The sequence below is a fragment of the Anser anser genome (genome assembly GCF_964211835.1).
Source record: "Anser anser genome assembly, chromosome: 1".
NCBI classification, from domain to species: Eukaryota; Metazoa; Chordata; class Aves; order Anseriformes; family Anatidae; genus Anser; species Anser anser.
Window position 1 is genome coordinate 189,403,439 of NC_139720.1, and position 26,955 is coordinate 189,430,393.

The following is a 26,955-nucleotide window of genomic DNA, read 5'->3' on the forward strand; positions in this document are numbered from 1 at the left end:
GTAAGCTAGACACGGTTTCTGCGCATCTCAAAAACTCTCCTCCAAATGCTCAAGTCCTTACAACATCTATACCCTGTACTGTATTCATTAGTTTTCTTTACCTTGAAATTATTATGCTTCCCCAATTACAGAGCCCATATGCCTACAGGGATTAACACTTTAAATTTTACTTACACCATGTGTAATCTAAATAAGATAATGTAATCACTTTTAATGACCAAGAAACCATCCTCTCCACTTCCACAATCAAGCTGGCTTTAAAAAGGCAAAAACCAGAAAATGGAATCTCTTGTGGCCTGAAATAAAGCGTAAAACACTTTAGCTCCAAATGTCACCTGCTGTATCAGCACGCTGAGTGCAGCAATACCTGCCACACGCTACAGCTGTAAATTCTGCACACAAAATAAGCCCTAAGCAATGTGTGACTAAAGGAGTCATATCCACATCTTTAAACCAGTTCAGAAACATTGACACAGCCTCTTATCTTTAAAATTCTGTATGACATAGAAATGTAAATAAGTGGAAAATGTATCTTTAAAATCAGTTAGTATTACTTTTACCAGTTGAAGTACAAGGATGCTAGTGACATGCTCAGTTTCACAGTAAATCAGCAGCAGAACTGAATTGTAAACTCTGGCTCTTGAATCCAAATATTAAAAGTCATCCCCAACTCTCTGTTCTACTCTCAGATGCCTAGTTATCATTTTGAAAATGTACCAAGTTTCCTGAAAATATTATATGCAGTTTCAAAGGGTTCAGGGAAAGGCCACAGCAGTACGCTGCCTCCATAAATCAAGAGAAAGGTGCCGTGTATACATCTGGCTTCAGCTGATCTTACATTAAAAGAAAGATGGAAGCATTTACCCAATCACACTGAGGCAATAACTGCAACTTAAGAAAGTGATTTCGAGTGTTCCTGACTATAACTTGAGGTAAGAGGCAAAAAGAAGGAATAGATGTAACGGAGCAGAAGAATTTTAATTCATTTTCCTACTGTACATTATATTGAGATCCTCAGCACACAACTTCGCAAAGTACACGTGAATGCATACCCAAAGCACTGACTGCTGAGTGCCCACACGCTAGATCCAACAATTCAACGCCTGGCAAAATAGCTGCAATAAGTATTTCTATTTGAAAGCACATTTTAGGCAGTTAGTTTATTGCATAAGGATTGATTTTACAACTATTTCATCATGAAAATAAAGCTTTCTGCAACAATATATTCCATCTCAAAACCCAACAATTATCATTGCTCTATCTTTTTCATGTGGGTAAGATGCTGGTAGCCATTGATTTTTTGATTTTACCAGGCTGCTCCTCAGCAATAGCTGGAGTAAATTTCAGCATGCTTATTACAACGCTGTCAATTGCTAACGCGCTGCCTAGAGTTCCCACAATTAGAAAATCAGTAAAAAAAAAATATCCGGTAAGGTTTTTGTTATCCAGAAAGAATTATTTGTTTCAGTAGTCATCAGTGTTCATTTGGTTTGCATTATGTTCATGGCTCCACAGGATTTTCCTCAAATACTGGTACAATCAGGTCTCCTGCAGCAAACTGAGAAACAGTTATTCACCTAGGAATTTTTAAGTGTGTCTGTTTTCCACTACCAGGAGCAGAAAATGTGTTGACATCAACACACTTGCCTCCAATCTTGTAGATGAAAATGTGAACAGATCATCATTCAGGTGACAAGGACATGAGAAGACTCAAGAAACCACTAAAATGAAATATATATATATATTCAAAATATATGTTCATCAACAGATTAATTACACACACACACCCCAAAAGGTCTAAAAATATAAAATAGTTCTAATTCAATCTATTTTTAATCTAGACTGGCTACATGTTTCAAAGACCAAAATGAATCTGGAGTCTTCAATTAGTACTTCCTAACGGAGTTGTCAACTCCTGACTTTTTGAACTGAACGACATAAAAAGCTGATTAATTTAATTCTTATAATTACTGAGATGTGAACAGCATTCAGAGGTCTTGCCCCACTTCTAAATGATTATCATAATTGTTAATACTTACCAAAAAAAAGATATATTTACTAACTGAAGTTCAAACCTAATGAGAAGATTGAGACCTAGACCAAAACCAACCCCTACTGTTTGCTAACACTGCTCTGTATATTCAGACTAGGCTAGTCCAGCATGCATTTTCGTGCATTTTTTTTTTCTACTCACTGCATCTTCTTGCATCATAGAGTGCACAAATTATATTCCTTTGGGATGAAACTAAACCAAAAGATGTGCTCCATCTGCAAACAGATCTCCAGTTCACAGAAACAAGTCATAGCTAGTCCAGAGTAAAACCCCTGGAAACATGGTGTAACATGGGTGCTAGCTCCTCAGCAACGACTGCACTGGGCTGTGCATTTGTCCCTGTTACAACACACTAGTTATTAATGTAGAAATAGCCTAAATAAACTAGTGGGGGACATTTACTATAGTTTCAGTTAACTGGGATTTAATAATAAAATTATATGAATTTTAAGTCAGTCTAACTTGAGCAGCAGTCAGAATTCTAAGAACTAAGACAAGCATGTGAACTTGCTAATTATAAAGTGTAGCTTTGGATGAAGACACTTAATAAAGATAAAACAGATCTCACCAGTTTATTCTGCACCTTATTTTCCTTTTCCTTCCCTAGAATTATCCAACATCTTCCCTGTTCCGTTCTTCTGAGAGATAATTATCATCAACATCCCAAAGTAAGTTTTATTTTGTAACAAGACAAAAAAGATGTGGAAAAATACAGAAGAGATTCAAATGTTTATTACAATAAATGCTACCAGACATGTATGTAATGTGACAGTAGCCTAGAATGACAATAAATTGCACTGAAGCACCATTTGCTTGCTCATCACTTGTCTGGATAAAAACCAGTCTCAAATAGTGTCTGCACAGCTCACAGTTTGCAAGAATCCCATATAAAATTGATCATATAGAAGACAGACACACGACATATAGTACGCAGCTCTTATTCATGAAAGCAAGTATCAATGATGAACCGTAATAATTATATTGCTAACTGATCCAAATAAAATTCTCAATTTACAAAGTCTGTTGATGATAGATTTTGCTTTCAAGCAAAAACCCTAATATTATCAGCCACAATATTAAAATCCTTTCTCATCCAAAACTAATGCATAAAGACATTGCAAACATTGAAATTTGGCTATTTATAGGGTTTTGTTGCTCTTTTTTTTATTAGAAAAATTGACCTTTCAAAACCTATGAAGTCTATTCTAATGTCGGCCGTTTTGCAAAATCCACATGTACATAGAAATGGAGGGCAGTTTACTTCTGCTCTTTGCCTTTAATTAAGTCTTTAAATCACTCTTATTCACTCTTCACTAAGAAAGACATACCTTGGCAAAATTGTTTCAGTCAAATTTCATGATTTATGTAGAGATTATTGTAGAAGAGCCTGAGAGGCATCAGTGCTTAAATCACTTAAACTGGGCAATTTCATGGATACATTTTGTCCTGACATGATTTAGTCACCTCTGAGGAGACGTGGAGATTCGAGGAAGCCACTGATAAAAGGCTGTAACTTCTTCCTTCCTCCCTTCTGCTGCAGTATCATTCCTCCAATTTTTATTTTTTTATTTTTTTTAAAGTTCATGAGGGACCCCTTTGAGGGACTTCAATTCTGGAGGAAGTATGAGTGTCAATTGCTCCACGTACCCATCAGCATCTCTGCCCTCAGCACAGAAGCTCAGGCCTTGTCATCTCAGTGAGATACCTTCACACAATCTATTGCCAGGCATGTGTCACATTCATCATTTTCCTGTGGAAAGGGTCCCACTGATCAGCCAAAAATCAAACAAGAATCAGGCCAACCAGAGTGGAATACAAGATCCTGTCATGACATCTACGACACTAATCTTCACAATGAATTTCAGTATAGACTGCTGTCTGAGCTTTGTTCTACCTAGAGGGGAAAGCAATGGAAAGCTAATGCAGAAGGTGTGCTGAAGAACCTTGTTTTTCATAAATCAAGTCAATAAAAACTGTCCACCACCAGGCAAGATAAACTGACATCTTAAGGGATAAACACTTAAAGAACTAAAGGTGACAGAAGCAATTTGAGAGACTGCCGAATTTATTTGGCCTGAATAAATCCTTGCAGCTGAAAAGAAAGCTGCTTGGAGGAAGGAAGCAGACCTGTACACTAACATGGTAAAAAAAATGACATTTGATCTAATAACACTGGGAAATAAAACAGTGATGTGTAAAACAGCTCTGTTCTAACAAAAAAAAAAAAGCGGGGGGAGTCATGAATCATTCTACACATGGAGATGGATGGGCAGGACTGAATGCAGCCCAACACTTTACTTAAATAATTCATTAAACTTTGTTAAAACTGCAAGATGCAGAAGTGAAGCATCTGACCAGTATCAGATGGAATCGGCTTCCATGGTGTGGGAAGCTGTTCTAGAATCTAGAATTTGAGGAAGAAATCTGTGATTTGAAGCCTCAGACACATTATGGATTGCGCTGCATTGATGGTACTAATTTTAAAAGGCTTCCAGAAAATTAAGTCTATGAATAGCTCTTCTAAATATACAGATTAAACAAATCAGTCACAGCGAATAAGTTCTTCCACTAAATTTTATACGCAAAGCTTTATTAACATGCATGTAAGCTTTACAGCCACAGTAAGACACGGATCAGTTCAGACCTAGTTCAATACTCAAAATCATCGGAAAAATCTAGCTACAGAGTTTGTTGGAAAAGTATGCCTGTTCCTTTGTGGAATACATCTAATAAGGAACAAAATACAGAAACTACTACTACAGCCCACGGAAAATATAGATGCATTTTTCAGAGTTATTTCCACCACAGCCTGATACAGCATTTTGAAATTTCTTTCAGGTGAGATATGGACACCAGAACTCACAGTGGGAACCATGGACGTCAGAACTCAGAGTGGGAATAGTATCAAACAAGAACAAAACTATTTAATGAAGCTTTTGGACAACAGAACTTCACCTAGAACCCTCCAAAGAATCTGAGAACAGAGGTGGAAGTTGAGCTAGGAAAAACTTTAGAAAACATTAATTCACCCAGAAAAGGAATGCATGTCCCACTGGCAAATTAAGAAACAAAGAAAATATACTCTAGAAATCCCCCAAAAGCAGTCTTTCACAGATGGTCAAAACATGAGCAGGAACAATTTGGAGATCATTTCAGACAGGAATATGGTGAATATATACATTAAAATTCAAGCGAGCTCTTTAGACTTTTTTTCCTCTCAATGCTTTAACAAGGAAATCTGACCCTTCGTTGAAACAGTGCAATGCTGCTGCCAGTACAGCCTAGGTAATTAAAAGTAGCAGATTTTTAAAGCACATAATGCCATACTCAACAGCAACTGGCACATGAACAATAGATATCGAGGCCATGACTCTAATGGCATAATAAAACAAAGCTGAGACAGGCACCAAGAGGCTTTTCCAGGTTACAGAGGACACGAAGCAGCAAGGACACTGAGTTATGGTCACTGGGTGTTGGAGGCAAAAAAACCACAGCCTTCCGTAAGCACGAACCTGCCAGACAACAGGCCGAGCTTCTGAGGCACAGACCAACAGCCAGCTGGATTTCTGATCGTATTTGTTCCCGCTTCACTTCAGGACACGTGGATTTTGCAAAATTTTTTAAATAAACAAACAACAGCACAACTACAGGATGCACCTAACATTTGTCACCTAATTTTAAAATATATATAGGATACCATTCGATCTCTAGCCTTTTCAGAAAAAAATAAAAGCTTTGTGAACATGATAAATTGTTTGAGAGTGTTCAACATAAGAACCTTCAAGAAAAGGAAATAAAAAGTAATCTACTATACCAGTTTTCATAACGAAATACACAGTCCTTTGTCTTCAAAACAGTATCATGACCCCAGGCAATTAAATAGCATTAACTGCATCAAGAACAGTATTTCAGACAAAATCCATCATTTTTAATAACAGTATTTACCTGTGTTTTAGTCTTAAATGTAATAACCAAAAAAAGTAATATTGTTGCTAAATTTTTAAAGAAGATGGGAGGACAGTCCCAAATATTAGAATTTCATAAACTAGCAGCTTGTTTCTTCTTATGTTTTTTTTTTTCTTAGGAAGGTCTGGTTTACAGAACTTCTTAGAACAGAAATCTCAGAAAATTAAGAAAATTGGTGAAAATCTTTACAAATTTTCATCATTATGTCCTAGACCTTGTTTAATATATTTCAGAGTTTTGGTTAATATCTAATAAATAGTGATTAATTATGCTATAAGGAATGAAAACAATACTGACATCTACTGGTGACCAAAATTATAGATTAAATTTACTTTTTTTAAACGCACAATGAAAGAAATGGACAAATTACTTGTAAAGATGTAAAGTAAATATGAATGTGAGTGATATAATCCATTTTAAAGCAATGCAGATACGCTAGTGCCATTAAAAAATAATAAAAATAAATAAATCAAGCAACTTGTTTCTACTTGTTTTAAAACAGTGAAAATAACTAATAAATTCTTAGGGACTAAATATCTACTGTTTGGTACTGTGAAACAGGGAAGTGAACCTCATATAGATGATCTACTCTTTTGTTTTTATACTGCCATTGTTCTTTTAATACAAGGATTTAGCTTCCTACACCTCCAAGTAACAATTTCATATATACTCTTATTAATGAAAAATGCAAACTTGAAATGCTAATGGGCAGGGTTCTGGTGACCTTTTGTCTCTTCTCCATAATCAGTACTATTAGGTTATGCCTCTCCATGGCCTACAGTGGAATTGAGAGTTTACAAAAAACAGGCAACACACCCCAAGTACATGCCGGCTATACTCATTTTTTCCTGTATATTAATGGCTTTCCCCTTTTCCCAGATTTCAGGTATGAAATTTTTGCTGTGATATAATTCCATCGCTGCTTCTCTAAAATTCCATAAATGCTGTTTAACAGGTAGCGCTTACCGTTGGAAAAGCATTACTATTTCAGCATCCCCACAAAGGAATCTCCTTAACAACAAAATAAACTTTCCTAAAACCAATTCAGTTTGCTAAAGGCTGAGGGACTCACAGGTGTAACTCTTGATTACAAAAAAGATTTTACCTCTCTCACATAAAACATGCTTATGCTCATGCCTCACAGAAACTATTTACATTTCCACTTATTGATCTTTTAATCATTCATATTCTGCGCTATCAATTAAGAGAATTCACCTGAAATCCTTGTTTTTAACAACTAGAGTCATAATCCTCTCTGCACACTTACCCCAACCCCAAAGAGGACTCTGCAGAGCAAAGGCTGTTCACATGACTGATTTCATTAAGGGATTAAAAAGTACATTTAGAATTAATTTAATTGCAATAGTTTTGATAAGCTTGGATAAACAAAGCCTAAAGCAACCAGGAACATAACTTAGACGCTCCAGCTCAGGGCCAAGATATACCAGACACAACCTAAATCAAACTTATTTTTCCTTTACGCCGAAGATCCTGGAGCTGAAAAGTAGGTCCAAAAACCTCACAGCAGGCTGTATCAGGGTATGTAACCCCCTCCTACTTTTTTTTTTAATTTTTATTGAAGAAAAAAATTATAAAGCATTGTTTATGTACATCTTAACTTTCAATGCAAGGCTCTCAAAAAAACCTCTTCTCTCCAGGCTAAAGCTTTGCAAGTAAAATTTCATATCAGAGTATGTCAAAATCAGACCTGAACAGCATGCTACAGTTGTGCAATGAAATTCTGACAAAATCTATATAACAGCATTTTCATCGACACTAACAAAACGATGTACTGACCTAAAAATTATTCTAAGTATTACTAGAGAGATTATGGTGTTTACCTCATAAAGAAAGCAACTTTTTTTTTAATAATAAAAAAAACCACTTTACAGTAGCATGGGAAAACTACTCTTCACAGTTTTTGCTTTTTATCACTTCTATATCAAATGCCATCCAGGGAGTTCAAATTAAAATCATTTGGTGATAAATTATGGTGAACAATCAGTGAATAACCATTGAAACAGTTTTCTTATACACACACAGACGACAATTAACAAAGGCAATACAATGGAACAGAAAAAGGGCGTAATAGAAAACTATTCTTTTTTAGTAAAATGCAGACATAAAAGACATACATAAAGTACAATCTGTATTATCTAAACATACCTTTCCAAGATTTGCAGCCTGTTTCAAAATATCTCTTTTTAGATCTTCTGCTCTCTTGGAATGAAATGAATTACTTTGACTCTGGATGACAAATACAATTTCTTTTAATTCTGTGAACCAAAAAAATAAACAGATTTAAAAGACAAAAGAATTATTTTCAGTTTTGTTCCCAAGATGCTTAGAACCCAGACATGGGTGTTAATTATTACATAAGAAGCTATTTCTTTACTTATACAAACACCTCCAGAAAACAGTAAAAAGGCGTAATTTAACACAAAAATAAATCCAAGACAATCCTTTTAAGGATTAACATATAAAAACCATGTCTTGAGGATGAGATCTGCAGCAACAAAGAAAATTATGCATATAGAAATAGTAGCCACATTCATGAAATTGCCTTTTCTCCAATAGCCCTGCACTCCCAGCTACCACTGAGTTAAACATTACAGCCAGAGACCAGCATCCACCTCACTAGTCGGTAGATGAACATAAAATGGAAAAGATGCTTCCTCAATAAAGAACTGAAAACCTTAGCTGGAAGCAAACATTAGATGGAGGGAGACACACATGAGAACACTGAGGTATTACTCTTTTATATGATAGGGCAGTATCAATACCTCACGCGTTTCTTCATAGTGTTCAGAGCCATCACAACTAAGAACTTCCAATGGGAAAGGAGACTGAGAAATTTGAAAGAAAGTAATTAAGTGGCTTTGCCACTTAACGGCACTTATGGACAGAAAAAAAAAGTGCTTATTGAAAAGTACAAGTAGATGATTAAGATGATACCATGGGGAAACTGTAGATAGTCAAAGTTTTGTTGATGATAGTATATAACTTTGGAACTGTGAAGGGATTATTTTGAGAAAAACTGACAAATTTTACCCAGATCAGGAGCAGAAGACAGCAGAGGATAAGAAGGTAAAAGGAAGAGAACAGGTACCCTTTCCAAAATTCTTAGCTAGTTTGACCTGTATCCACTCAAGACCCTAACCAAATAGCAATCAAGATATGAGATGAAGAAACATAGTGCTGTATCTGGTTGGTTGGCCAGATAAGGTGGAACTTTGCAGATACCATGCAGAAAGTGTGCAGATGAGAGAAGGCGGAGTATAAAAGCTTAGAGGTCCAAGTCAACAGCCGACCAATGACTGGATAAGGAAAAAAATAAAAGGACAGTAACAATCTTTTTCAGAGCTCGAGTAGATAAATAGAGGACTAGTTAGGAGGGGAAGGATTGAAAACTGCATTTAAATTCTGTCAAGATGACAGTCATATCAAGCATGAGAGAGAAGAGATTCTAGTTAATTCAAGGAGAAGACAGCACAGAAAAGGGAGCTGAATTGATGCTTACAGGTGACTTCACTCCAAGATGAGACAGAAGGAAAGAAATCAATGATGAAGTCTAATGGGAATTGTGCAGAATGTTAAAGAAACAAAGAGCACACCTATATATATATATATATATTTATTTATTGTAACATACATATATATATGTATGTATGTTACAAAAAAAGATGTAGGAGTCAAACTCCACAAAAGCAAAACTTCAAGACCACTCTCGTTAGGAACATTATGAAATCTGGCAGGAAAAAAAAAATAAGATAAACCCTGTAGGAGAGTTTTTAAGATCAGTTACCGGCATTCCATTGAAACAAAGCTTTTACTGGGATATAGAAGATATCAAGTAGAAGATAGTCCAGAAGTGAAAGTTCAGTAGAAAAAATCCATAGTCGTAGTTGCCTGAAAACAGCCAGATTTGACTACAGGCAATGTCTGTGTGAAGACAAATCTCCCAAGGGCAGAGCACTCAGAGGAGGCAGATGAAGCTTCTTGTCAGGCAGCAGAGCATTTCAGCACTTTTAATCTGCAGTGCCACTGCAGCAGAAATTCAAATTTTACATCATGCAATATTTATTTTCAAAGCGTGTACTTCTGCATTGTAGATCGAGTCAATCTAAAAAGTCCTAGTGTCACACTGAGATTTTGACCTCTAAGATAAAAATATTACCTTGGCAAATAGAGTAGAAGGAATGAACAGGGGAACAACAAAGACGGAGAGAATAAATGCTCAAAGAAAGAAAGAAATAGTCTCAAAGAAATGTGAAACTGAGCACATGAAGAAGGATCACAAAAAACAGTGACGATAAAAAGAATACTAACCCCAAATAATCATCACTAAGTTTACAAGAACATTGCAGCGTCCAACATCTGACCATTGGTTACACTCCTTTGTCCTTCTACAATTACTTGCTTGTTAATTTAGACCTATGACAGCTCAGAGCTGCCAGTTAAATGTTTTTCTGCCTTTCCTGATATCCTTTTCCCTCAGTTTATTAGCTTATTCACCAAGACAAACCCTGAAAATGTCGAATTGTGCAAGGTTTCTGGTGATAAAGCTGGGGATATGGCCTAAGTATTGACATAGATCTAAGCTCCGATTTCACATTTTTCCCAAACAACACCCCTGCCTGTTCTACCCCAACCCTACGAACTGCTTAAAAACACCCTGAGCAATAAAATTTTATGAATAGTAACTATTTGCTATCTAGCACAGAATTTGCTAATTTTCCTGTGCAGAAATGAAAATTGGTGCAAAATTTAAAACTACACTTCACTGATGCTAGCAGGAGTCAAAAGGCTAAATCTATATGCACAATGCTGAAAATATCCCCAGAGATAAGAAGTAAAAACTAGACTGCTTTATCTAATTGCTGTTTTACTATCAGTAATCTACAAACATCTGAATTACAGCCAGTTTCACTTACGGTACATTTAACAACAGCTGTGATATCCCCCAACGAAATACTTTCGAGGAGTAATCTAACAGCCAGTTTGGTGTTACTGCTTTAATCCAGTGGAAATCGTTTCCTCCAGCACAGGCACTTCAAAATAGTTCATAAAAGGAAATATTCTCAGTATTGAAATGCCAACAGAAAGCACGTAGAATTTTCACCTTTTTATTGCACACCTGAACTGTTTCTCAAGTTGAGAAATAGCCAACCAAGCAAGACAAAGAAGAGAGTCTTTTGGAAGATTAATAAGCAGAAGAGCTACTAATACACTGATTTTCTTTCTCATTTTGTCTTCTTTTCTCTTTTATTTCCCAAAGGCATTTCTATATCTGGAAAATATCCTCAACAATCCCAAATGCTCACTGATTGGAAAGGTGCTCCAAGTTCACAATGATAAAACAAGAACTGGGAAACAGGAAGACTGAAATTTCCTGAGTGTTAACATAACTCTGTTTCATTGCTAAGCAGAATGGAGAGGTAATGAACTTTTAATGAGCCATTACCAGCAGTGTGTGTTTTAGAGAGTATACAGAGACTATGCAAAATACATCTCTTTTGGAATTATCACTAAATTAACTGAGAGGTGAGCATGATATTTTTTTTTTTTGGCAAAGTTTCACCATAAAAGGTTGTTTGATACGATTCAGAACTACTGAAAACATTAAAACAGACATTTCAGGGGAAAAAAAATAATAATAAATAAAACAGAAAAAGAGGACAAAAGCTCCAAATACTGGAAGAACGTATGATGATGCTATTGCTTGCTAGCCTTTTTCTTCTAGCCAGAGGATAAAGCATTTAGTCAGGATGCAAGAAACCCAAATTCTCATCTGTGAGGCAGTTTGGGCTTGAATCTCTGCCTTGAATGTCTTGGGTTTCTGGTGTTCCAAGTCAGACCCTTAATTACCAGGCTGCAGGTGGGTCTCACCATTCCCTCCTATTGGTCTAGAAATGGAGAAGAATGAAAACAACTCTTGAGCTTCCTAATTTCATAACTCTCCTTAAACAGTAGGAGTCTCGAACCATTTCTCAAACTTACTGAATGTTAAAACACATCATTAGAAAGGTAGAATAGGCATCAACAGAAAAGAGAGCATTACATTATGATTTATATACTTCCCTGGAGAATGGGTGACATGGTCCAAATCATTTCTGGCAAAGAAGCCAATGATACCTACATCTTTAAAACAGCTATCATGCCCTCTAAGCACTGGTCTATTAGGTAAATGAATGCTGCTGACATCTTTGCAGCTCAGTCAATGGTGCTTAAATCTAGCTCTTCTTTTCTTTGGTTTTTTCTTTCCAAAAAAACGATGGAAATAAAACCAACTTGTTTAAGTCTAAATGGAATATCTGCACAATGAAAAACGAGTTTTTATTCCAGTGAGAAAGGACAAAACGTCTCTTAATTTTCGTCTGACTAAATAATAAACTGCAGAAGCGCTGTGGTGCTTTAACTCACAAACTGGAGACTCTAGTATGTGTACCAAAAAACGGCGCTTCCAATGTCAGTATCTTAATTAGGCCACTTGCATATTCTGTAGGCTTCCATGGTATGCCAACTCTAAAAGCAACTTGAAACTCCAAATCAGGATCTTGTACTTCAAGAACCTTATTGCAGCATAGTATAAAGTTAAACCCACAGTTAAACTCAAAGATAAATCTTTTCTCACACTAAGAACGATAATTTGCAAATGTGTTTAGAGGAAATTATTCGGATCTCTCTGGATTAAAAGTAGTGTATCTTTATATATAGATAAACGTGTACATACATACATAAACACGCAATCTCAAACGTATGTGCTTATTTATTTATAATCTATTCAATACGCATTGTAATGACTGGTGGTCTGTTTATGGCCTGCAGCATGAGAACTGAAAGTCATCCTAACTTCAAACACCAACTCTCAACAGTTTGAATATTTGTGGTACTTCTGCTTTCTGATTTTACTAAACCATTTGCCTTATTAGCATCTAAAAAAAAAAACAACTTTAAAATCAGTTCCAATCAGCCATATTTTTGAGAACACTTCTTAAAATTGGAAATATAATAGTACCCAGTTGTTCTTCAACAAACTGCATACCCTTTTACAGTTTTGTGATGGATGAAGTATGTTGCTTACCACTTCAGAACTCATGATTTGTGCTAACACTTACTTAGAAAGAAAAGTCCGTCACCTATGCATTTGCTCTGATACTAAAGAAATCCTTATTGATGAATAGCAGTTCCCTACCTTACGACTTTGCAGGCAGAGTGATTTTCAAGATGATTTTTCCATGTGTCTCATGCTCATAATATCAAATACTTAACCAGCAGGATTTAAACCTTGCAAGTTGTTCTCACCTTTCCACCCAGGCTTCCCATACTAATTCTCAGAGAGCCTGGGTAACAGGCAACGCTCAGCCAGGCAGGATATTAAAAGGACATTACTGAGAAAAACCCCTTTGATCCTTTCCCAGTACTGCGGGTGTTTGCAGATCAGAGGGGTATAATATCGCCACATTCGCAAGAATCAAATCCAAGAAAAGAAGCCTGCACCCTTTTCACTTAACGCATAAGAAAACAAACAAATAAACAAAGATTTCCCCTCCAAAACAAATAGCCCCAACCCCAGAGCCAAAAGCTGGTAGCCATCCTTGTGGTGAAAGGAATAGCTCCGGAGAGGAAGACTCAACCTACCTCGGATCTCAATCACCCTCTGGAAGTTGCCCTCTCATTCCACACAAGGAATCTAACATAAGCGCTTCCTTGAGTTTCCAAAGAAGGTGGAATCACTGTACCCTAGCTCCAGTCAACACAGTGCTCAACGAGTAACCCTCTGCAACCTCTGTCTTTAGGTTTCCTAGCACACTGAATTAAGCAGATGCGAAAGGATAAGCTTAATCATCACTGGCAAGAGAACAGCCAATACTACAGACAGGATCGATGCCAATTAGTTGTTCAACACCTGTGCTGAGGCTGGACTGCTGCCTGCAAAGTTTGTAAACTGCAACCTTGGAAGCTGCCAAATCCTGCCTAGAGCTTCAAGCTATAAATAACTCCACAGATCTTCAATGCCAATGTCATCTACTTCACTGAAGCAATGATAAATATTCAATAAACTTTCTCAATTATCTACTCTGTCTAAACTCACCCACAAAGATTTATCCTACGTTCTCAGAAATCACAACATACACTAAACTCACGCAAAGTTTTCAGCAGAAGTGTTACTCCCGGAGCCCAACCTTCACACGTTTAAACATATGGAAGATGAGTAATTGCTACACTTATCTGAAACAGCCAGTGCCTCACTTCAAGAAGAGATCTGCTTTTGTTATTCAAAAATGCTAAAAGCTGAAAATACTGTTGGTCAGCAATAGCCTACCTTCTGGGGACAAATGCACCCACCATTAAAGTACCTACATGCCCATCTGAAGGGCAAGGCTTTTTGGCACGGTGTGTCAATGATGGCCCAACATCAGCACTGGTCTTGTGTCTGGACTGTAACATCCACGCAAGAAAATCCAGAAAGCCACACCACATTCTGGGTGGACAAAGGGATAACAGTTTAATAAAGATGATTGAAAAAAATCACAAGAACTAAGAACCATCAAGAATTTCACTCTGTTTCATGTCCTTTGATTCTACCCTCCTAAAAGAAATGCTTGAAAACATGCATATTAGAAAAACTTTTTTTTTTTTTTATTTGTTTCTTAGGGAGAGGTAGGGTCTCCATTAAAAAAGATAGAGAACACAAGAAATGACGTATTGGATCCACCTAGTCCAGTTTATAGTCTTTAATAACAGCAACAAGAAACGCTATGTAGGGACACCACACTTCACTTTATCCGGTACTCCTCACACTCTACCAGCATCTGCAACTAATGGATTAGGAAATGCTAGAGAATAAATCACTGCTTATTTCTCTTCCCATACATTTATGGACTTGATCCTCTTGAAAAATGCCAGTACTGTCGGCTTCCTGCAGTAATAAGTTCCTAAATTTTGCTACCTACTGTATAAAATACTTTCATTTGTCTGCTTTTAAGGGAAAAAATTGCAGATGGTAGCTACATCAGTAATGTACCATCATAATATTCCTATAAATAGCTTTCTTAAGTAATGAGATTTTATAGAAAGTTGTGAAAACAGAGCATTGGCAAAAGCCAAAAGAAGTCTGTCGATGCCTCTCTGGATGGTTTATGAAGTGAGACACAACAGGTCTGCAGAGAGTGATAAAAGCAGCAACCAGAACCTGGCTGCGCTAAGAGATTCAACAGAAAGAGATGAAAGAACACAGACAAAGAGGAAAATGACTTCGTTTGACACCACATAAGGAAAGGTGATCAAGAAAGGAGAGTAATAAAACTTCTATAAAAAGGTCCTGACCTTTCAGTGGTAAAATGGGAGGTAAGTGGGACAACGGGAGAATAGTTATCTGTACTAGGGACAGAGCTTACAACTAGGTTCAAAAAAGTCCAACAACACAAAAAAAAACAACAGATCTTCTCAGAACCATTAAGAGTTCTGTTAGCAACTCCAGTAAAAGCATGATAACGTTCCTGGCATTCAGCTTTGAAGTCAGAATGAACTCTCAACTTCTGAGAAATATGGTCAACATGTCTCTTTTTAGAAGCGGATCTAGGTGCTCAGGGTTTAGAAGAATGAGAAATACCATAACAGTCCAAATTTGTTTTACCACTTAGTATACCATTAATGTTTAAGAAAGGTGTCAGATACTTGTTCCTAGTTATTACAAAGTTATTACCAGTAATTTATAGTAATTCCAGTTATTACAATTATAATCAGAGCCTGGCAGACTGGTAGCGTTCAGTTTCATGTTACATTTTTACAGGAACTGCTACTAAGTATCATGAAATTTGATTTAAAATTCTGTGTATGACAAAAAGCAATGTGTCAATTTCATAGTGCAAGTGCACATTTTCAGAAAAAAGCTTAACTACAAGGATTGCAAATAAAAATGAAGATCAAGAGGCTTATGTCTGATGAGACTACATGAGCGAGAAAAACAAAAAAGTATTTGGGAATCAGCAATTAATTAGCAATGCTGTTGAGCATTTAGACGCTGTTCAGAGACTCGCTTTTCGAAGCATAACCATGTTATATTTATACAAAAAAGACAGCCACAATTAAAAAACAAACTAGCTGGACTCAAAACAAACTTGGAATGCAGAATCTTCAATACAAGATTAGTAGAAGTTTGCACAAAACAATTCTGTACTTACCTCTGCTTCTTTTACTCACTGTTCCACTTTTTTCAGACTTCTGGAAGGGGAAAAAGGAAAATTAGGATGCAGGCAAAAACTCAAGTATTTCTACAGAGTGGTAAACAAGGTGACGAAAAAACATTTTACAATTACCTTTATTAAAGAGCAAAACAAATTGTTTACATTTTTTTCCTGTTATACTCCTGCTTAAGAAGAATAATCCTGAAGAGTTCTAGGAGTCACCTCAGACTTCATGTGAGAAACGGTTTTGAAGCTAAAACAGCGCAAAAACTTTCATAAATTATATCCTATGTAAAAATGATAAAACTTAACATTTATGCTGGATTGAGGTGGTTCTGGCATTTCACAAAGAGTAACGAAACCATGATGACGCTATCTTGTCTGCCATATACATGACAGCATATCAGCAGTTTGCAATTAATTTACTACAGATTCAGCAATCATCATCAAGAGCAAAAGCTATTTAGAAACACACATCTCTGACCATTCTTTTATTGCATCTGATGTGAGATCACTAGATTTAAATGGCTTGTTATAGATTCTAACTCCTGATTAGTTCCAGGATTTTTATTTGATTTTTCTCCATTAAATCTTCTATGTAAACACACACTTCTGTTACAAATGTATACACGTGCACGTATGTGTACATATATATATAAATTTGCATGTAGAGGTCTATTAAAAGACATGCATGCACACACACATTATGCTCTTTAATTGAACGGCAGGGCTAGCTCTGACCATTTGTTCTTCTAATCTGTTAATTTGAAATTTCATAAGCGAGCATTACCTGAGATGTGATCTGGGTAGCAATAAAGCTAATCTGACAGGAAGGCAGCCATTTCCCTCTCAATGTATAGTACAGTTAACAAAATGGAGAAGAAAGGATGACACATCTCTAACCAGTAAGAGAGATGCTCAAAAACTATTCTGGACAGCATGTAATAACACTATCAACCTGTAGAAGCTAAGCCAAACAGCAGGGGTTTTTATTATAAGTTTCTAATGTACTCCTCAGGTTCTCTTGGAAAAAGAAAATAAATCTTCTCAATTATAATTTTGTTCCACATTAAAACTTTTAAAAACTAATTCTCTTAATAAAAATATCAACAATTAGAAAATCCAATGTAAGAAAGAATCAAAGGTGGCAAGTGTAAGTTTATTCCAGTCATTCTAAGAATCCAGGGGATAAGTTAAGATGCTAACAATACCAGAAGAGTAGTATTGTAGTAGTATTACATGTACAGTGTGTCCTGGGAAAGACATCTTACTTGCTTGACAGACCAGGACAACAAGTGACAATGAGCACCACTGAAGTCCTAACAATGTCACAGATGTTAAGACTTTTTCCTCTGGTCTCTTCTAGATGATTTTATAACGGCTGTAAAATGTTTCTGCTCTGGCAATTAAAATTTATTACCTGCAGCACTGGTAGTTCAGTCTTATCTTCTGCATCTTCAAGAACTACACTTACGGCAAAAGCTGAAAGAAAGAGCAGATGTTTTTAAATATTATAGGAGCTCATTTTCACACTTGACAAAGCTCCACAGAAAAAGAAAAAAAAATGTGCAATTTTTCACATTATATGATACTATATTGATAATCTTACAGGAACTAAGGCAGTCCTTTCTGACAAAATCTATACTTTTCATGCCTGACAATTCTATTCCTGCACATTTTTAAAAAAACAAAAATCACTCTGATGTGAAGCCAATTTACCTTGGCTTCAAGGCAAGAAAATCCCATTAAAAAAATACACACACATCTGTTCGGTACAGTAGTTCACCTGACAAGAGCATAATGTGCTATCACATGGGGACCTGTATTCCACTCTGCCTTTAGGTGAAGGCTTGGATTATCAAAGCTTCAGTCAGAACCACAGGAATGACATCACTGATGTAAATCTGAGTCCAACTTGAAGACGGTTAATATAAATCTTGAATGCAGTCTTTGGACAACAGTCTAAATTGCTGATGTTTTAGAGACCCAAATAAGTGTTTTAAAAAAGAAGAGACCCAGCAGAGCAGATTTGCACAAACTTAGTATCCTAAGTCTTTTACACTGACACCTCCCTAAGCATATCCTTTGGTTTGCATTAGGGAAAAAAAAAAAAAAAAACTAAGAAAGGGTTCTATAATTTTTTTGATTGCCTTCCTGTTGATGTACTCTAATCGATTTGTCTCAGTTTGCTCATTTGTAAAACTGTAATCCTATTAACATAAGAAAGCTTTGCTAAGGTTCTTCATAACGACTCTTTTTCTTGAATGTACTGAAGATACGCAAATTAAAGCTAATTGCTATGACTTGGAAGGAACTAAAGGTACAACTCGTCACAGTCAAGTAGATGATTTTCTTAAAAACTGAGAAAAAACAACAGATTCAAGTGGAGTGTCTCACTGCAATTTTAAATTATTTACCATCTGAAACTGATTTCAAAGTGAATTACCAGCAACTCTCAGTTCCTTAGGCTGGAAATCTGGAATGTAGGAGAAGGAGAAGACAAGATTGTGCAAAGCCTGTGATGCTCCACCTCTGATTGCCTCTAATCCTATGCTGTTTCAACTGGAGACCAAATTTGACGAAATATCCAGGAGCTGTGTTTCACACTGACCCGTTAGGTCATCTCAAACCACACGACTAGATGTAGACATCCCCAAACTTATTTTACTCATGTTGGCCATAGCCACATTTCAATAAGACATCAAGCCAGGAAGAAGAACAAGGGTACAAATAGGGGTCACCCGCCCCCCCCCCCCCTTCCACCCCAAAAGTCAGGCTGAGGAAATGTTTCGCACTTCTCTTTCAAAAGGGCACAGCAAGTATCTCGATCTGACTATTAAATCCCTTTCTCACTGCGTGTTCTGATCATTTTCATCCTCTTCTTCCAGCCTAACACTCCCTAGGACACCAGATAAGGGATATCTTCCCTTACCCAAACCAGACCCACACATTCTACTAGACACGATCCAAATTACAAGATAAACACCAACACCCTTATTCTGAGAAACGTCTTCATTGCACAGCATTAACAAGAAGAATCACCACGTACATTTGGCTTACTTGCAAAAGTGAACGCGAGCCGAAATTTCATGGGTTTATGGGTTTGTTTTCATTCTGCACAGAAGGAATGGCATACAGAGACCTGAAACAGCTGTGACTGACAGGCGGCGCTGCCTGTCTCACCGTAACATTGAATAACTCGTGTCACACAGCTCCTAGGATTTATAAAATTTTAGTGTGTGTGACGCTTGAAACAAAACAAACAAGACTCGGATAAACTGGAAAAAAAAGACCTGCTCCATACTGTGTCTTTCTGAGAACACATATAAAGCTCCTCAAGGAATTATTTTAACAGCCTATTTCATCTGTGTATCACAGAACCACACAACACTTAAGGTTGCAAAGGACTTCTGCAGACCATTTAGTACAACCACACCAATCAAGGCACCTTCTTTACTCCCCCGCCTGCCCTGTACAGGTGTTTACACACGTTAGAAAGACATTCCCTGAGCCTTCTCCTCTGCAGGCTGAGCAGCCCCAGTTCTCTCAGCCTTTCCTCGTATGTCAGGCCCATTAACAACCTTCGCGGTCCTTTGCTGGCCTTGCTCCAGTACATTCATGTCTCTCTTATACTGGGAAGCCCAAGACTGGACACTGCACTCAAGGTGAGCCTCACCAGCACTGAGCAGATGGGAAGAATCACCTCCCTTGGCCTGCTAACCACCCTTGTCATAGTCACAGAATCATTAGGGTTGGACAAGACCTCCAAGATCATCTGGTCCAACCATCCCCCTGCCACCAATGTCACCCACTGAACCATGTCCCCAAGCATCACGTCCAACCTTTCCTTGAACACCCCCAGGGACGGTGACTCCACCACCTCCCTGGGCAACCCGTCCCAGTGCCTGACTGCTCTTTCTGAGAAGAAATGTCTCCTCGTTTCCAACCTAAACCTCCCCTAGAGCAACTTGAGGCCATTCCCTCTAGTCCTATCACTAGTTATCTGTGAGAAGAGGCCGACCCCCAGCTCCCCACACCTTCCTTTCAGGTAGTTGCAGAGAGCAATAAGGTCTTCCCTGAGCCTCCTCTTCTCCAGACACAACAACCCCAGTGCCCTCAGCCGCTCCTCACAGGACTTGTGCTCCAGGCCCTTCACCAGCTTTGTAGCCCTTCTCTGGACACCTTCCAGGGCCTCGATGTCCTTCTTGTACTGAGGGGCCCAAAACTGAACACAGTACATGGCACAGTGCAGGTTCCTGGTCAGCTTTGTCCACCAGGAGCCCCGGGTCCTTGCTGCAGAGCTGCTGGCCAGACAGCAAGCTCCCCGTGTGCACTGGTGGGGGGGGCAGTTCCTCCCCAGGGGAAGGACATGACATCCCCTTTGAACTGAAGTTAATGGGATTCCTGTCACCCCACTTCTCCAGCCTGTTGAGGTCCCTCTGAATGGCAGCACAGGCAGCCGGTACCTCCTCTTCATTCGCAACATATGCAGACCTGCTGGGGGTGCGCTCTGCACCGCTGTCCAGGCAGGAGGACATTACGGCAGGCGGTGCTGAACTCCTGGCTAAAGCTGAGATAAACACCACCTACTGCTTTCCCCACATCCACCACTGCAGTCATTTCATTGCAGAAGTCCGTGGGGTTGCTCAAGCATCATTTCCCCTTCATAAAAACATGCTGACATTTCCTGATCAACTTCTTGTCCTTCACACGTCTGGAAAGGGTTTCCAGGACTATTTGCTCCACCACGTTCACAGGGATTGAAGCGACACGGCACTGTGCTTTAAGCTGGCAGGCAGCTGATCATTAGAGTCCACCGTGGGATGGGGCAGAAAATCAGAAAAAAGGCAGACCTCTTGGGTTGAGATAAAGACAGTACAGCAGGACAGAAAAGCAAGGGAAAATAATGATAGAATACATGAACCAAGTGACGCATGATGGAACTGCTCACCACCCGCTGACCGATGCCCAGCCAGACCCCAAGCAATGGTCACCCCCTGGCCAACTTCCCCCCAGTTTTACTGCTCGGCATGGTGCCATGTGGCATGGAATACGTTAGGGTCCTGGCTGCATCCTCTCTCAGCTCCTCGTGCACCCCCAGGTACCTCACTGCCAGGGCAGCGCGAGGAGCTGAACAGTCCTTGGCTCTGCGTGGGCGCTGCTCTGCAGCAACTAAAACATCCCTGTGTTATCAACACGGTTTTCATCAAAAATCCAAAGGACAGCACCACATGAGCCTCTACAAAGGAAATTAGCTCTATCCCAGCCCAAACCAGGACACAAGGATTCTCCTTCTTGCCCTTCTTGAAGACAAGTGTGATATTTGCTCTCATAGTCAAGAGTGGCCTTGCAACAACACTGCCAAGCTCCCATCAGCGCTCCCATGGGCTTCTGGATGTCCTGTTTAAGTGTTCCCTAAACTGGCCCTACTCCAGTAAGGCTGAGTCTTCTTGGTTCAGGCTTTCTGATGCGTCTTATGGCCCTGGGATTGCTGAAGTAGTACTGGCCTTACCAGTAGAGATGTGGAACTCAAAACCTTCTCTGCCTTGGTCTTCTACATCCTGTCTTGCCGGTTCACTTCCCCCATTCAGCAGCAAGCCCACATTTTTCCCAGCCTCCCTTTTGCTGCCAGTGCAGCTGTAGAAGCCCTTCTTGCCTTCCACGTCCCTCACCAGATTCAACTGCGGGTGGGCTTTTGCTTTCCTAACCCCACACTCAGCATACTCGGCATCTCTGTGTTACTCCCAGGGTGACCTGACCTTGCCTCTACATTTTGTGTCTGAGTTTTATCAGGAACTTTTTCATACATGTGGGCTTCTTGCCATCTTCGCTTGCCTTCCTGCACGTGGGGATGGACCGTTCTTAACCTTCCAAGAGGTGAACTTTCAAAATCAGCCAGCTGTCCTGGACCATCTCCCACACCAATCGTTCTGTACTGTTGAGGAGGGCGGTCAACTGAATATGCCTGGCTGAAAATGATTTTTGTTGCAGCTGACCTTAATAAAGTGCAAGTTCAACACCGACACGTACCATTTATTAAACAAACTGAACTCTGACAGTGATGAATGTTAAGTCTCTCTCTATACTTTTACCATTACAGAGATTTCAAACATGCTGCCTCCCCATCTTTTCCAAGAATTAAACTTATTTAAATGATTCTGTATCTTTTACTTTAAATATTATAGGAAGATTTTTTTTCCAGCTAATTCATTTTAAGGATGAGACAAGCACTGTTCTGATTATTTTTAAACTACTGAAGCTCAACTGACCCCCAAAGACACTCCAAAGAAGCCTCAAGAGTCTCCACCCAACAGCATCTGAGCTTTTCGCTCAGGCAGAGCATATGAGTTTATTTTAGTGATGATTATGCCACGGTCCCTGTACAACATTGTAAGCAAATCCATTATGATCACACAATGTAATTTGGTATGAGTAAAGCAGTCTTCAGGATTACACAGGTATGTACTTGTGGGGTAACAAGTCTTACTAACATACGGCCAAGACGAACTGCTCTGGCTAAGCAACCTGATCTCTCAGCCTGGACACAAATATCCTCTTTTAGGGATTTATCAGAAAAAGGGTGGAGTGAGGAGAACGTGCTAAGTCCAGCTGGTGTAACACTCATCAACAAAGGGGTCACAGGGTTGAAGGGAAATACAGTGCCTGAAAGCCAGTGGTCATCTCTAAGGCGAATTCATCCACCCACAATTAATTCCCCATAACTTTCTGAAAAGGGTATGCCCAGAAGCAGAGAAAAATTCTAAGAAAAGAAAAAACAGACAGAAAAATTCTAACTACAGACACAGGTCATGAGCACTCAGTTGCACAACACAGGTAGAAACTATAAGCTCTGTGGAAAGAATTTCTTTTTGTTGTGTGTATGGTACACAAACAGAGAGGGATGACCAATGTCTGGGAACTTACAGATGCTACTGTTAAAAAAAAAAAAAAAAAGAGTAACTTTTCATGCCCAAATACCATTACTAATTCAGAAAACTGCAGCAGATTTGTTTCAGTACAGAATTCCCTAGGAAAGGCACCAGTCTCTGGTGTTAGAGCTACCTCTACCAAAGCCAGGATTTGCCCCTCTCCCTTTGGTTCTGTTGAGGAAATACAAACCTCAAGTGGGCCACTGACTTATCGAGGGGCACAGAGAAAATATATTAACACAAAGAAACTAATTACCTGGTAATAGTTCAAACTCTCTAGGCACCACCATGATCAAAAAGGTTAGGATGATAAACCGTACAATTTCTCACAAACAAAGCTATCTAAAGCAGAAAAACATAAAACAAACAAACAAAAACCCACCAGCACCGTGTTAAATGCAAGCTGTAATTTTGTTTTGTCACTTCATTACTTAATGCATTGTGTTCATTGACATTTGTTAGCACAGGCAGCTATTTACTAGCTCTGGCACATGCAGCCAGAAGCTGAACATGTCAATTGCTAGTCCTCACCTCCTTCTGCTAGCTGCTCGAGGACTGAGGCTAAGAAAGGAAAGCAAAGAAACTTCAGACAGATTTTAAAGCTCTTTCTCTTCATCAAGCTTATCTTTATTTCCTTTGAAAGTAGGGCCAAAATCAACTGAAATGCCAGACAACATTTCTGAATCAATTTCCACAAAAATTGGAAATTTAATCAGAGAATGGAATACAAGCAGTTTCAATTGCTAAATAGTTTTCTCAATCATTCCATTATTTCAACCAAAATTTTGGTGAGCAAGGAGATTTGCTTATGGCACTATAAAATAAAATAAATTAAAAATCCACAACCATTTATTTTCATTATTCAGCAGCTGAACTGCATGAATATGTACCAACAAACTGCTAGGGAAGTGGAAATAAATACTGCAGCATTAAAGTACAATATACTGTATAATGTAATAAAACCATGTTATAAAAGTAGAAACAATTCTCTTTTTTAGAATTACCCTTTCAAGTATAAACAATGATTATGTGTCCTTTAAGTGCAAAAGATGTTGTTAACTGAGGAGTTACTTCTTTTGCCTTCGTAGACAAAACCATTCCAGGCAACGCTTCTAGTGCTCTTCTCTCCGATGGTCTGATTCAAGGCTGCCTGAACCACTTCACCAAGCCGTGGGTTGACTTAAACGAGCTACAGAAAAGTTGTGATTCTATGGCTTATGTACTGCAAAACCACAATCAATAACCACTTCAAATAACAAAAGCTGTGCACAACAGACAAAACATTTAAAACAATTTCCTTATACTTCTAAATATAATTTAATGAAAGGCCTATTTTTGCTTCGGTTGGAGGCTGCTTGTTTTTCTTCCCCCCATATTTTCAAAGAACATAAGAGTCTACAGATTGACGTGATTCCAGAGAAAATCTGCACTGCCACTGTCAGTCAAAGGGATAGGATCTTCCATAATGAGACAGCGTGAGAGCACTAGCAGGCTAAATAAATTAGTTTTTTATGTATTTACATCCATGTTTTTATGACATTTCTTTATTGTTGCTACCCTATAAGCAAAGACCCTGATCTAGCCAGGTAAGGCTGAAGACTGGGGAGAAAGCAGGGGGAAGGGGGAATGCAAGCAAATTTCCAACATCTGAAGCTTTTTGTAAAATAAAAGCAACTCTTTTTTTTTTTTTTTTTTTTACTATATTTCTCTAAGCTGATAGCACATATACAAAGAAGTCAGCTAAAATCACCACTTGTAAAGCACTGAAATGTCTGTGCGAGCGTTGCATACACCAGTATCTTTATAAAAGGTGACCAAAGGAAAACCATGGAAGAAAAAGCATCATCACTATTCCTTCCGATCATCTGAAAGCTAGAGCAAACAACATCACCTGAACACATCTTCCCATTCTGCAAGTTGTCACCTGCAAGCTGGAATTTATAAAATAACTACTAACAGACACGCTGTTTCCTCCTCTGAAATGAAATCCAAATGATTTCCAATTTGCAAACTTGTTATCCTTGCCATCTCAAAAGTCTACAATACTTACAAAAGAAAGGATTTTAAAATAAAAGGATATTTAAAAAATGGAAGAAAGCCCTGATACTGCAAAAAGCTTCAGGTAAGCAAATTTTATAGCAATATCTACCAAGCAAGAGATAACTGCGCAAGCAAGAACGCAAGCTTTTCCACTTCTATCTACAAAATATATTTATATACACTTATACACACAGGGAAATTGAAGCTGCTATCCTCAGAGCGTTATCACACTCCTCTTAGAAGTTATGGGTGCAATAGCATCTTGCTGAACCACTGGAGGAAAAATTACTCATTCTTAGAGGCATGGAATACAGCTTCAGGAAAAGCAGTAGGGTATCACGACTGCAAAGCCCAAGCTGTATGGGTAAAAGGAAAAATGTTTTACGAGGCAAAAATCTAAATATCACCCTTTTGCTTTGCTAAAAACTAGATTTATTTGCATGAGGTTTCTCCGGCAGGATTTTGATCCACGAGCCAACCTACAGCAGAAGGCAATCACACCCCAAGATCCAGAATAAAGTGATGAGCCTATGCTGACAGAGCCTGGATGCATTTGGGAACACAAATAACGAGAAACAGAGCAGCTGTAAACATTTATTTCTGCTTTCCGCACTTCAGGCAACAGCTCCTAACTCCAAGAGCCCGTGGCGAGCTGACTGCTGACATACCCTCCTCTTGCAATCTTCCCCCACCTGCCTAGACAGATTAAAAAGGTCTCTAGAAATCAAGCCACATCAAGAAATGAGATTTTATTTTTCCCTTCGCGCTGACATTTTAACCGGGCGGCGTTCCCCCCCCCCCCCCCCCCCCCCGAAACACCCGCTCTCGGTCCGGTGCTCTTCCACATAGGGCTCCGGGGGGGGGGTTCCACACGCTGTTGAGGGAAGGGTTGTTGAAAGAAGGGTTGATGAGGGCAGGGGTTGTTGAGGGAAGGGTTGTTGAGGGAAGGGGTTCTCTGAGGGCCGCCCAGGGCTGCCCCCTGCCCGCTCCTCGCCGCGGAGCCGCGGCCGCCTCCCCTCAGGCGGCCCCGGGGCGGGAAGCTGCGCCGGCACCGGCCCTCAGAGGCACCACAGCGCCGGGGCCGCTGAGGGGAGCCCGAGCGGCCGGGCCCCGCTGCCCGCCCTCCAACAAAGTTGAGGGGAAGGGTTAAGGGACGGGGTGTCCCCCCCTTCCCGTCCCGTCCCGTCCCAGCCCCAGGGGCTCCGTCCCGTACCCTCCTCCCTTCACTTCGCCATGGCGTCCCGGCCCCCGGTCACTCACCGCGGGTACGGGGCGGCGGGAGGAGGACGAAGACGTGGGCGCAAGCGGCGATGAGGAGCCAGCGCTCGCAGCCGGGCTGCCGAGGCATCGCGGCGGGGGAAGGAGAGGAGCGGGGGGCACGGCGCTGCCCGCCTCTGCCGAGCGGCCTCCGGCTGGTGGCGGTGCCGCCGCCCGCCCTCCTCCCCTCCCTCCCCCGCCAGGGCCCGGCAGGACCGGGCGCCAGCGCCGGGAGGAGGAGGAGGAGGACGAGGAGGAGGAAGGGAGGGAGGGAGGGAGGCGGCGTGGGGCCGCGGCGCCCTCTGGCGGGCGGCAGCGGCCGCTCCTCCCCGCCGGCTCCGGCCTCTCGCTGCCGGGGCCCGCAGGAGGCCCCGCGCCCTTCTGGTTGGTGCCTGCCTGAGGGGCGGCTCCGGCCGAAGGATACGGCTTAATTTTAAAACCGTTAGTTATGACACATACCCCCATTTATCGTTATGGACTGTATGGTTACGGACTCTAAAGTTACGGACCATATAGTTAC

General features: G+C 39.7%; 1 protein-coding gene across 1 annotated transcript in view; it reads right to left on the reverse strand.

The window, feature by feature from the left end:
• The window catches only part of B3GLCT (beta 3-glucosyltransferase), a 61,009-nt gene extending 34,309 nt beyond the window's left edge, over positions 1-26,700 (reverse strand). Inside the window, exons 1-4 of the mRNA XM_083820897.1 lie at positions 26,439-26,700; positions 17,630-17,691; positions 16,207-16,246; positions 8,186-8,295 (exon numbers count right to left, since the gene is read on the reverse strand). Of these exons, the coding sequence (XP_083677023.1) occupies positions 8,186-8,295; positions 16,207-16,246; positions 17,630-17,691; positions 26,439-26,526 (300 nt within the window). The 5' untranslated portion in view covers positions 26,527-26,700. The remainder of the gene's footprint in view (positions 1-8,185; positions 8,296-16,206; positions 16,247-17,629; positions 17,692-26,438) is intronic.
• Positions 26,701-26,955: the final 255 nt, after the last annotated feature.